Raw genomic sequence first — 13,702 nt, forward strand, 5'->3', positions numbered from 1 at the left:
GGGACTTGCCGCGGACGACGCCCATCTACCCGTACGATCAGTTTTGTATGATTTACCAACAGGATTTGCCATTTTGCGTGGGCACGAGGATAATGTGTACAGCAAACTCTGGGGACCCCCTCCACTTTAACGGCGACATTGGTACCATTGTGAAAATTGAGAAAAAGGGCGAGGAGCTGACTGTGACCATGAATCGCGAGTATGACGGCAGGGACTTGTCCATCACCACAATTGAACGCTTGGAAGTACTTTTCCATCTACGAGTTGACGAAAAATCTGAGGCAAACTGAGGAAGATTTCGTCAGAAACCTGAACCTGTTGCGGACCGGGGACAGGGCCTGCTTGAATTTTTTCAACAATCTGGTGGTGAAGAAGGTACCCACGCGGGACGAGGCCCAGAATATGACCAACCTGGTGGCCACCAGGCGCGAGGCCAAGGAGATTAATGACAACTTTTATGCGCATTTGCGCAACTCTGCAAAGCACGAGGACCAGGACGAATACACCTCGGAAGTGGTGAATACGGGGTATTTCAACTATCGGGACTTGCCGCGGACGACGCCCATCTACCCGTACGATCAGTTTTGTATGATTTACCAACAGGATTTGCCATTTTGCGTGGGCACGAGGATAATGTGTACAGCAAACTCTGGGGACCCCCTCCACTTTAACGGCGACATTGGTACCATTGTGAAAATTGAGAAAAAGGGCGAGGAGCTGACTGTGACCATGAATCGCGAGTATGACGGCAGGGACTTGTCCATCACCACAATTGAACGCTTGGAAGTACTTTTCCATCTACGAGTTGACGAAAAATCTGAGGCAAACTGAGGAAGATTTCGTCAGAAACCTGAACCTGTTGCGGACCGGGGACAGGGCCTGCTTGAATTTTTTCAACAATCTGGTGGTGAAGAAGGTACCCACGCGGGACGAGGCCCAGAATATGACCAACCTGGTGGCCACCAGGCGCGAGGCCAAGGAGATTAATGACAACTTTTATGCGCATTTGCGCAACTCTGCAAAGCACGAGGACCAGGACGAATACACCTCGGAAGTGGTGAATACGGGGTATTTCAACTATCGGGACTTGCCGCGGACGACGCCCATCTACCCGTACGATCAGTTTTGTATGATTTACCAACAGGATTTGCCATTTTGCGTGGGCACGAGGATAATGTGTACAGCAAACTCTGGGGACCCCCTCCACTTTAACGGCGACATTGGTACCATTGTGAAAATTGAGAAAAAGGGCGAGGAGCTGACTGTGACCACGAATCGCGAGTATGACGGCAGGGACTTGTCCATCACCACAATTGAACGCTTGGAAGTACTTTTCCATCTACGAGTTGACGAAAAATCTGAGGCAAACTGAGGAAGATTTCGTCAGAAACCTGAACCTGTTGCGGACCGGGGACAGGGCCTGCTTGAATTTTTTCAACAATCTGGTGGTGAAGAAGGTACCCACGCGGGACGAGGCCCAGAATATGACCAACCTGGTGGCCACCAGGCGCGAGGCCAAGGAGATTAATGACAACTTTTATGCGCATTTGCGCAACTCTGCAAAGCACGAGGACCAGGACGAATACACCTCGGAAGTGGTGAATACGGGGTATTTCAACTATCGGGACTTGCCGCGGACGACGCCCATCTACCCGTACGATCAGTTTTGTATGATTTACCAACAGGATTTGCCATTTTGCGTGGGCACGAGGATAATGTGTACAGCAAACTCTGGGGACCCCCTCCACTTTAACGGCGACATTGGTACCATTGTGAAAATTGAGAAAAAGGGCGAGGAGCTGACTGTGACCATGAATCGCGAGTATGACGGCAGGGACTTGTCCATCACCACAATTGAACGCTACTTTAAACGAAGACCGCCCGTAGCGGGCCCCCCCATTGTCCGGTACCGAGGCCTGCCGTTCACGCATGGATGGGCGTGCACCATCCACAAGGCGCAGGGGATGACCCTAAGGAACTTGATTGTCATCCCAAACGCTGTATTTATGGAGGCGCAGGCATACGTGGCGCTGAGTAGGGTCACCCATAGCTCGGGTCTCCGCCTTCTGGACCGAATTCCCCCCCACTTTGTTTTGTCTGTGCCCCTGGTGGATGAGATGTACCGGTCCATGAAACGTTTAACATTGTAAATAAATGATTAATAAATAAATGATTTTTTTATTAAGTATTAGATGGTTCATAGATGGTTCACACACGGCTCACACACGTAGGTTCACGCAATAGCTCGCACACGCGCTCACACGTAGGTTCACGCAATAGCTCGCACACGTAGGTTCACGCAATAGCTCGCACACGCGCTCACACGTAGGTTCACGCAATAGCTCGCACACGCGCTCACACACGCTCACACATGGCTCACACACATGGCTCACACATGCACAGTTTAATCACCTCACACACGCTCACACATGGCGCGCACACGTGACACGCGGCGCGCTTTCCCGCGAACATCGCGTGATGGCGCAGATTACACACAAGATTTACTACGAGCGTCTGTTTTACTGCATACGCGGGCTGCTACGTGCTGGCGTCATGGGCCCCCAACTTCCCCGGACACTCGCGTCTATAGAGGCCAGTTATTCGCAAGTCTGGACCAAAATGCAAATGGATTCGGCGGAGACGGTTCGCGTCGGGCGGAGGAACACGTTTAACTATGTATTCACCCCATCCAACAGGCGGGTCAAGAAGATCACCACACTGGTGGACGCCGTGGACGACAGTGATATCAAGTGGGCCGTGGACCGTTATGGCCTGTAATAGGCAAAAGTGGACAAGAAGCGAAAAACATTAAGAAATGGAAGTATGAAGATGAAATGGCTTTTGTTGCTTCGTTCTTTGGCGAGTGAAAATCTTTAGAATCCGTTGAGCTGACAAGTGACGATGAAGAGTCACAGCCGAATAGCGCAGGAACTGAAATTCAGAACCATCACTTCAACAATGAGATCGATAATACTGTTGATATTCCTGCTGCAGAAAATATTACAGCCACCGAAATTCAGAACGAAGATGACATTACTGCCAGTAACAAATCCTCACAACCACTACTCAGTCAAGCAAAAAAGGCCAAGACAATAAAGAGAAGTAAAATCCAACCACCACAAACAGCATCCGCTGTATTGATGTCGAAATTGTTAGAAGCGCAAAATAAATCCACGACATCTCCACGAAATATAATCTCTACGACAAGACGCTGAATTAGAACGATTTTTTTTTGCACATATCAGATACAGTAAAGAAGTTTTCTCCTTACTTACAAGCCATCGCAAAAACAAAATATTCAGTTTAGTTTCAGAAATTATGGTTTTTACCACCGGAGCGATCGGTCACCGGTAACCATTTATGGTTTTAGCGAAGTTCGCGATCACTCATCATCATGAGCACCCCAACAACCACACCTAATAATAATCGAGGAGGAGGTCGAGGAGGTTTCAAAGGCAGAGGAAGAGGCAAGCCTGCGGGCATGCCCGCCCCCGTCGAAGAGCCCATCGAGACTAAAGTCTCAGCCGATCCACCCCCGAAGTCTACTCCACCTACACCAGTTAGGAAACCAGACCTCACGCAGAAGCACCTGTCAACAGTCCCTTCTGTTGAGCGCAATGACCCCATGATCCTAGATTCAATTCTAGTTGATGGTATCGCTGGATTTGTCCAGTGTGCGTCTGAACGAAGGTTCAAGTTAGATTACTCTAGCTTCATTGAACTAGTGCAGGCATCATACCGATCCGCGGTGAAGTATGATAGAGGTCTCAAGAAGCACATGTCATGCAGCGTGTATCAATACTACTGCGTGGTGCTTCTATGGAAGAGGCTATACTACGTAATATCGAGAAGAGGACCACTAAGTCTCGAATATCAGAGACTGGAGAATTACCTAAATTTCTCCATGCCCATTCCGACCGACATAGCCGTCTATTTGAACGGCATTGGCGAGATAGTAGATCAAGCTGGAAGGCAATTTTATTTGCAACTACACTCCGAGCTAACAGACCAGGTCGTCCGAGGACTAACTGGCAGCTTCGGCAGGTATAATGCGAATAGCCACCTGTCTTATGAAACTATGCCCGCCCCATTCGTGTCGGTTTGGCGAATGGTGGCCGATATACGCCGCACCCAACTGCCCCAGGCCGAAGGCCCGGTAGTTTAGAATTTACCAGAACCCTTGGCTTGTGAGCAGGCAGGAACCGTCCCCAACCAAAATCTTTTGGGATGGAGAAGAGCCGAAAGACTCACCGATGACCAAGTCGCCGCTTTATAGCAAGCTGGCATTAATACTGGGCGGCCAGAGGAACCACCCCTCTCTTTTGTCGACGTTGGCGGAATCCCCGTCAATCAGTCACATCTAGCCTATATAGCAGGAGCCATTAACAACTCCAAATGCAGGGCAGTCTCACTGTTCAATGAATCAGTTCGAGGAAGTTTGTCTCAGTCGGTATTTTCTACTCGTGTCACAACGGACGTAGAGACTAACGGCGAGTCTATCTCAGCCAAGGCAGCCATCACCAACAGTTACACTCAGACCACCACCCACATCGCATGTGCCGCAGCTATCTGTAGGTACCGTATTAAGCGTCGTGAGGCACTGGAGACTGATATGGTTGGCTACACCTTTGAAGGCCCGATTCCGGCTATTTATCTAGCGGATCAGAATGCCGTCTTTGATTTTGGCGCCGGAAATAGGCTCTGGAATCAACCAGAGTTCCGAGTGTCCGAACAAAACGGACTAGGCCTTCTGTAAGGTCTCGCATACAGGGTGCGTGAAAAGATCGCACGCTCTTAGAGCGTTAAAGTTTGGGAACGTTTTCCACCGGGACCGGAAGAGATGACGTGATAGGGAAGAGGCTTATACCCAGCAGTGGGCAGATACGGGCTGATAATGATGATGATGATGAGTTTCAGAAATGGCAGCAGCTCACCACCTAACTTTGCTACAGCTACACCACCGTATGCCTATGCTTCATCTCCAGCATCGACTTCATCGGGCGTACATGCGAGTGCTACACCTATGCCTCCGTCTCCTGAGCTTTGGAACACTAACGAGTGGAATAATAATAATCAAGCATAAAGCTTTACCATGAATACTAGATCAAAAGTTTTATTAAATATTAATAATAAACTAATTGTTTTTTACTTACCGTAAACACACAGCAAGCTTTTCTTTAGGTAGCAGGCATTCTCTAAAGTTTGTGTTTTTTTTGACAATGTCATTTTTATTTTTTTCAGGAAATCGTTAAATGTGAATTGTGAATCCAGTAACATCGAGTGTTTTTGGGCATTCCTCTTCCTCTTCATCCAAAATGATAGCAATCATTGCCAGTTGTTCAATCTAAGCCATAACTATTTCAATATTTCACCACTTTAACTTTGTCTACGCAACAACGCAACACTGATATTTATTTGTATGAGAATGAACCGATGATTTACGAGTGTATTGAAAGGATTCCTGCCGTGTTACATACGGGCATCATACAGATTAAATACGGGTTACATACGGGTTCAGAACGCTGTCGGCCCGCTTCAGTCGGCGAAATAGAGCGTATCTGATTGCTTTCCGTGCCGGATACATTCCTAGCACGGTCATGGTATGCTACGGGATAGCGGGCAGACACCTTTAATCAGACATTGTGAAACAAACCCTAAGGGCGGATTCGACCAACGTCGAGTAACTTTTTACTCACGAGTAAAGTACCAGTTACTCGCGAGTAAGCAGATTTTGCATTCTACCAAACCTGAAACCAAGATAACTAGCTTATCCCAAGAATAAAATGTTATACCGCCAAAATTGACCGTGTAACGAGCTTATCCGAGAGTAATTTTGTAATGGCGGCAGCACATCAGCTGATTAGAAAACCGTCATAATGACATATAAACACATCTGTCAAAACATAAAAAAAGTACGTTAAAAGGCAAAGTCTCAGAATAACAACAGCGAATAAAATATTAAAACATAAACAATTTCATACTTTTATAATCCATTCAAACTAAGTTGGCATGTCATTTCTATTGCATGCTTTGAAACGCAGCTATTTTTATTTTAGTTGCATTACAGTTTCGTTCCTCGTTCATTCAATTTAATCATGGTATAACTTGGTAGAATGCAAATGTACTTATCCTAGATATTTACTCGCGTATAATTTTAATTCCGGTATAGTTATTCTCGTGTAACGTGATGTTTGGACGAATTCACCCTAAGTCCCTTAGTTTGTACCAATTAACACCGGTTGCTAACGCCCATACAGTCACAAAATACAGGGCTGAAAGACTTTTTTCACAGGCAGGCCTAGTTTTGACTGAACGAAGGACTTCAACGGATGTAGAGTCCGGAAGGGTAGAGGCATACATATCGGCGATTTAGGTGTAATAGAAGACGGAAAACATCTCCGATTGCGACGCGCTGATGGCAATGCCTCTCGTCCTCTCTGACGAAGCTGCAGTATGGTGGAAAGGAGTCAAAGAATATGTCCGGACGTGGGAACAATTCATCGAAGGCTGAGGCATGCGTTTGCTCCATAGAAATCAGCTTATATCATATACCAATAGATAGTTGGGAATAAGCAAGAGCCTGGAACTTTGACAGAGTCATTTGTAGCATACAAACGGTTCTTGTTTGCCCAACTTCCGCCTCCAGTCACACCAAATCTCAGCAGATCATAGGATTCGGACAACTTTGTAATAATCAACAACCACCCCCATTCATAGAAACCAAACCGATATTACATCACTGGACCATATACACACATGAAGCCTTATCAAGTAATGAGTCCAGCGGCTTTTGGACACTAGAGTATTCTGGGAAACCCTCACTTCAAATCAGAAGATTCCCTATTGACATCCCAGGCAGACCTCCCTACCTCGCATCAGTAAGTTCCGAGCTCTGCAAACTTAGAGAAACTTTAGGGCTAACGCTGGTCTGTTGTCCTATCTTAAAAGTTAAGGTCGATAAAGGTAAGTTCCTGTACCTTAACCGAGTCATATGCAATCTGGAGCTCACAACCAAGTTTGGTAGGAGGAGATTGTCAGCTGTGGGGCAATATATCTTCCACGGAGCAGGCCCTAACAGATCTGGTACTGTGTCAATTTCTTCATTGTTACCCCACCAGAAGATTATCATAAGGATGCATAGACTGTGGCTCACCCTGTCGACAACATTATTATCTATTCTTTCCGCTGGGGTGGTGATTTCAGAGACACGACTGATCTTAGGGAAAACAGAAGTTGATATTATATTCTGGAAGAGGATATCAAGAGAGGACCTCAGACCATATCAAAATTGGTCAGTGGAAAAAAGATCTGGATATGTGTCTGTGAATAGGAAAATGGAATTAGAAGAAGGTCCTTGAAAACAACCAATAAACGACTATATTCAAAGATACGAGGTTTCATTGTGATATGGTTCTTGAAAGCTTATAATTAGAGTTTACATTATGGTAGACCTAGAAAATATTTTTTATCTATTAAGGTAGGTAGTTAGGTAGTTTTATAATATCTTAATATTTATAGGTACTATTTTAGTTTAGGTTTATTAGTCGTAGATCACATTTTATTCTGCTTTATTTAATAAATCTCACCATGAAAGAGCTGACCTACAGCAATTCAACGTAACTTAGTCTGGACATTAGAAAGAAAATACAGAGGAGCAGCGTTACAAAGTTTGAGGAGCTACTTGTCGCAACATGCTCTGGAAATTCGGAAGAAACTACAAAGGAGCAGCGTTAAAACTTTTCAAGAACTACTTGTCGCAACACGCGGGATTGAGCAGATAACCAAACCACACGTACACGTCACAGGAACTGAATTTTTGACGCACAGCCTGTTGTCAGTGCCAGTCAGTGTAAATATAGCCGTTGCTTGCCAGACAGTCGTACTACCAGCTCATCACACAGAGTACATTATCGCTCAAATTAATGGCCAAAATTGCACTGAAGCAAAAATGCATATTCTTGCGTCGTAGCCATTGCCAAGCAAAGTTTTGTATCTTTTTGTGAAAAATGCCGCCACATGGTTGGCGGTATTATTCACGACTTGTTAGCGTTTAGTTCCTGGAAATGGATTACGCCATAAAAAACACGAATCGACGACGAAAACATATACGTGACGAATGCGATCCTTTCTCCCTAGAAGAATCGGAGTTTCACCGTCGATATCGCCTTTCCAAGGAGTTAACGGACAGCTTGTTTTAAGACTTGGGTTCCATGTTCAATGAACCAAGAAAACGATCTGATTTGAGCGTAACAGATAAGGTATTTAAGTATGGAGATGCTGGAGGTGGTGGTGCATCCCCATGGCAAAGGATCCTCCGACCAGGCCGGGTGGTGTGGCCTGGCGGGCAGCCGCCCAACGGTTTGCGTTAGGGCTTGGTATATAAGCCTTTCAAAAAAAAAAGAATCAAGATAAAAATAAATCAAAATGTCAAGCATCGACGAGAAATCTGCCTCTGCATCTGCACCTTCATAGCAGCAAGACGCCCCAGCTCCATCTCGCCACGAAGACGTCTCTGCAATATCCCTCAGCATGACGATCCCATCGGTCTGGTTTCAACGACTACGCCTCTGGTTCGCTCAGTTCGAAGCCATCGTGAAGCCGCTGAGACAGGGCGACCAAGCAATGTTCAACATCGTCATCCGGCAACTCGACAAGCAAGGCCTGGACATCGTGGACCACCTCAATCTCAAACCACCAGACAATATCAAATACGAGGCACTCAAGACTAAGTACTTAGGATTCTACGAAGACTTCGACGAACGCCGCCTCGACCGTCTGCTGGCGGAGACCGAACTCGGTGACTTAAAGCCATCGCACCTCCTTCATCGAATGCAACACCTCGCCGGCGACGGGATGACAGACCACACCGTGCACAACCTGTGGATGCGACATCTACCATAATCTGTTCGACCAGTCCTCGCCATCACCAACACCATCGCTACAACGGTGGACATCGATGAGCTAGCAAAATGGCCGACAAAATTATGGAAAGCACGCAAATGTCGCATAACTATTGCAGCCGTCGAGCCAAGAAAATCACCAAATGAAGACATAAATATGAGAAACTAGAGTTCCTGATGTGGGATATCGCTGAATTAAAGACGCAGACGCATCAACATCAATATTACAACCACTGGTCACGTGATCGCGAGCCGCAGCACTCGCGACAGCGGCAGCGCTCGCGTTCCCGCGCCCGCTAACCCAACTACATTATCTTTTTATGCCACTGGCTCCTATCAGAGAACTACTGGGGACATAGCGGCCCATTCTATGGCTCAGCAGACCATGTCCACGTGCATAGCACAAGTGTCAACATTGTTTTTCTACGTGATCTCCAAGACAGAAATTTAATTAGGGCTGAGTAAGTATAACATCATTCTGTTGGACATAGGCATCTTGATGCTGAATAAAAATTATGAATTTGTTTATTAATATACTTCATATTACTTATATTTTAGGGTCTAAGGGAAGTCTGGTATGTCTGGAGTTCTAGGATGTGTGGATGGCACACATGTTGCTATAAGGCCATCGCAGCATGAGGAACGGTACTTCTGTAGAAAGCATTACCATTTACCATTCACTGAATGTACACCTAGTAAGTTTAAAAATAAATGCATAATATCATATTTCATGATCAAGGTCTGTTTGACCATTTGAGACACAAATGAGTTGAGTTAATAATTTATTTATTTTTTATTTTAGATCTGTGATGCCAACATGAATATATACAGTGTAGACGCCAATTATGGTGTAGCAACGCATGATTAATTCATTTGGACCCAGCATGCTGTGAAGCAATACCTGGAAAATCTAAATGAAAACACTTGGCTACTATAGGTTTGTATTATATTCCATTCTACAGTAAACGGCATCAGCTTTGCTGCGTCATATTAAGTAGGTAGTCACCAACTAGTCAAACTTTGAAAAATAAATATCTAATGGGATTGTCTCCACACATAGTACATTAGGTTATTTCAAGCTTAATTATAGTCAAGTTCATGATGACTCCAGTTGTGAATGCGATGCCTTTTACCCCTGAGGCATATTATATCGAAAAACAGGTCCAAACCAGGAACACTGTGGAACGTGCTATCGGAGTTCTGAAAGCACGATTTCGATGTCTCCTATCACAGGTCACAGGGATCTCATATGGCAGCATTCAAAGAATCCTTGCGAACGAATTGCATAATAATATGAGAAACGTCTCCGCGCGTTGGGTACCGAAAATGTTAAACGACGAGCAAAAGAAGAAACGAGTCGACCTGTCAACAGCAAATCCTCTAAAGTTCCAGGAAGACAAGGATGATTTTTTTTGACCTTTGAGAAGGTTCGCGAGAAGCAGAATATACAAAGCGGCATATCAAAACGAGAAACTGTATAAAAATATACTTTGGTGTCCTGAAATCACGGTGAAGGTTTACTCAGGGACAGAACGGTACATTATCACCCATATGTAGCAAGCAAAATAACAACTGCATGTGATGTACTGCACAGAGGCGGTAAGGCGAAAAGCCAATAATGTTCTACCGAAAGCTTTAATAAAAAAAAATTACGAACCCCAAGCAAAATATGTAGCAATCCAGGTTCGGCATTAAATAATAATTTGTTAGAAATCACTAACTTTATATAAAATTTAATAACATAAAGGAACTCCAAATAATCCAAAGTCAAAGGGAATGATAGAGAGATTTGACTCTTCTATAATTTAAATATACATATCTCTATCATCGTGTTAGCCTGATAAGGGCCGTCTTCTAAATCGTCGCCAGGGTAGCAGTCACGCTACCGTCTTTTAATTTTGCTACAGATGTAACATAAATGAAAAAACGTAAAATAAAAGATTTCTCCGTCTACATAGAGATGCCAACAATAGCGGTACTATAAGGTTTCGTAACCGGCCAGTAGAAGTCAGTGATTTGTGGATAGTTCCTTACAACGATATAAATATATAACGAAAGGTAAAGACGAAACACGTGTAGCTATGGTAACCGGTGATCAAAATGATGAAGTAGAAAACTACTTCACAAAACGTTAAATTAGGTCGTTATTTACCAAACTTATTCAGTCAGATATAGAGACTTCTAAATGTTGTGACAGATCTTGATCCAGTTGGATTAGAACCAGACCAAACTCAAATCACAGGGACATTACACCACAGAATCTCTGACACAATGACAGATCATGGAGGGGGTTTATCACTTCTGTATACTCAATTACTCATCTCACCAAGATCCAATTTTACACATCAAGTCTTATTGACTACTCTAAAGGGTCTTCCAACACAAACTTGATGTTTCAAGTGATATTAATTTACTTCGGTTCTATAATATCTATTCAGTTCAATGATGACAGTTTACAGATTCCGCCATCTTATAACATTCATTTTGAATCAAAGTGTTGTGTTGAAGAAGTGAATTATGAGAGAATACATGGGAAAGAGACAGTCTTAGAGAGATTGATTCCGGATCCTTCTCACAAGACCGTGTTCAATTGGTGTGAGAAAAAATCCATAGAAGGATTTTATGAATCTAGTTTGTGGTCCAAGACCATCTTAGATCTGACACAATCTCAAGACCCTAATGATTTTGCATCTATGGTAGCAGAACATAGTCTTAAATTGATTAGAAAACATTACTTAAGGGAGCCTGGTAGTGGAGTGGTAGAAGCAGGAAGACTCCCCTTCAACTGGGCAACGAGAGTGGACCCCTCTTTGCTAATATGGAACATCGTTATCAGGTAATTCTCCATGATGGTTTCATGCAGTTTGACTGGAATAATCTTAACTCAAGATATATACAAGAAAGCTCCGTTGTTTCTACGAGTACAACAAATATCGGATGAGGGTTTCTCTCTTTAGATTCTCTGCTCAACATTTTGAACCTTCTCGATTACTTGGTAGCTCAAGGTTTCTCTGATAAGGGAATCCCTGATCCCTCTCTCCCCAGAGGTGTTATTTCAAGACAATAATAACTTCACTCATCATGAAGGGACTTTCAGGAAAGGCTCATCTTCCCAGATTGACCTTCATCTCAACCCCAACATGTGCTGCCGATCAAACACCTATGTTGTTAATGCTTGTATACAGGGTGTTGCAAAAAGGGTATACTAAGCCGAAACCTACATGTGCAGCATGGCATATCTAAGCCCTAAACTGAAATCATTTAAGAGATGGTGGAAAAGGAGTTAATAATGTTACAATTATAATAAAATAATACTTATAATTTATATCTATTTCCCCTATTCTGTTCTCTGTGACGGTGTTTATGCCTGCACCTGGCTCTCTCGAGTGCAACCTTTGTGCATATTCCTTTAAGGTCTAAACTCCTTATGTTCCTAAGCTAGGACCATTGCCCACCACGGTGGTCCACTGCGGGTTGGTGGGTCTTTTCGTCTTTTCGTCGCATCTAGGTTTTTTTTTCTTCTAGATGTGCAGGTTTTCTCACGATGTTTTCCTTCACCGTAAGAGCTATGGTATACATTGTTATTTCACCCAAACTTTATACTTTTGCACCATTTTGAGCGCCCAGTAGAACAATTCACGCAACAAAACGTCAAAGACATCTCAGCGACTTGCATCTACTACCTACTGTACCCAATATAATATCTACCTTTTATTAATTATTAAGTTACTTTTTGAAATTCACGATGTTGTCTTTCTTCACAGATGAACTTCCAGCAGAAGCACTAACAACTGCATCGTTCCTTCAAAGATTTGATGAGTTATATGATGCTGTGCTGATACTCCTGACTTACGTAAAGGAAAAAAATATTCCACGAATATGACAGCTAGAAGACCTCATGCAGAGTTATTTGCACAGATGAGGAAATTCATATCATCTATGAAATATATAGGGTCGAAAACAAAACCTCCATCACAAGACGGCTGGATCCACACTATGAATGGAATTGAAAGGCTATTCAAAAAACTTCAGTTACTGAAAATTAAAAGCCTTTCAACGCGTCGCTTGAACCAAGATGCACTTGAGAACTTCTTCGGCTGCATCCGATATAATTGTTGGTCCAATGTGACTCCCACAATTGAGCAATTTATAGCAGGTGTCAAAACGGCTATAATTGCAAATTTGCGGCATACTGGCCAAAAAAAAAATTGTGAAGACGATTCAAGCATATTGTCAAACAATTTGACATGTTTTTTGAGATCCACCGCCACTGTCGCAGCTTCTGATGCCGCCGAAATGGAGGGTAGTGAAGAAATTGAGATGGCTTTAGCTGATGCAGTCGAAGCAGTGGAGCTGGCGACGCCTGAAGGTCAAGCTTATGGATATGTGTGTGGGTTCATTTTTAAGAAACTGAGACATAATAAGTGTTTGGACTGTCAAAGGGCGTTTTTGGCAACAACCCATGAATCCATACACATATTCACAAGTTTTAAGGAGTACAATAATGTTGATTCATTGTACTACGTTAATAAAAATATGATACAGGCTGTAGAAATAATGGCTATAATTATTAGAGAGATAGTCAATCTTAAGGTTAATAGCTATAAACCATTCATAAAACTAAACATTATGTTGGCTTTAAATTGTGTAGATTTAGATTTCCTTGACGTAATGTCTAACACATTTGGGAAAAAACCGAACGCATTAAAAAATTTGTACTTTTTTATATGTGTAAAAAGGTACACCATACTTAAAAATAGAGAGATAGGTGAAGATGACAAAAAAAAGTCGCTAGAACGAAA

The 13,702-nt window shown here is 43.5% G+C and overlaps 1 protein-coding gene across 1 annotated transcript; it reads left to right on the forward strand.

The window, feature by feature from the left end:
• The first annotated feature begins 1,484 nt into the window (after window positions 1-1,484).
• Window positions 1,485-2,778, forward strand: LOC125489542 (ATP-dependent DNA helicase PIF1-like). Its single transcript, XM_048625574.1, has 2 exons — window positions 1,485-2,146; window positions 2,697-2,778. Exons 1-2 carry the CDS (start codon window positions 1,485-1,487, stop codon window positions 2,776-2,778), a joined length of 744 nt encoding a protein of 247 aa, XP_048481531.1.
• Window positions 2,779-13,702: the final 10,924 nt, after the last annotated feature.

This window comes from Plutella xylostella, chromosome 14, assembly GCF_932276165.1.
Source record: "Plutella xylostella chromosome 14, ilPluXylo3.1, whole genome shotgun sequence".
NCBI lineage: Eukaryota > Metazoa > Arthropoda > Insecta > Lepidoptera > Plutellidae > Plutella > Plutella xylostella.

Excerpts from the sequence above, each read along its gene's own strand:
- LOC125489542 (XM_048625574.1), top strand. The coding sequence starts at position 1,485 with ATGACCAACCTGGTGGCCACCAGGCGCGAGGCCAAGGAGATTAATGAC. Across the intron at positions 2,147-2,696 it reads TCCATGAAACGTTTAACATT|GCGGGTCAAGAAGATCACCA; the intron begins GTAAATAAATGA and ends CCCATCCAACAG.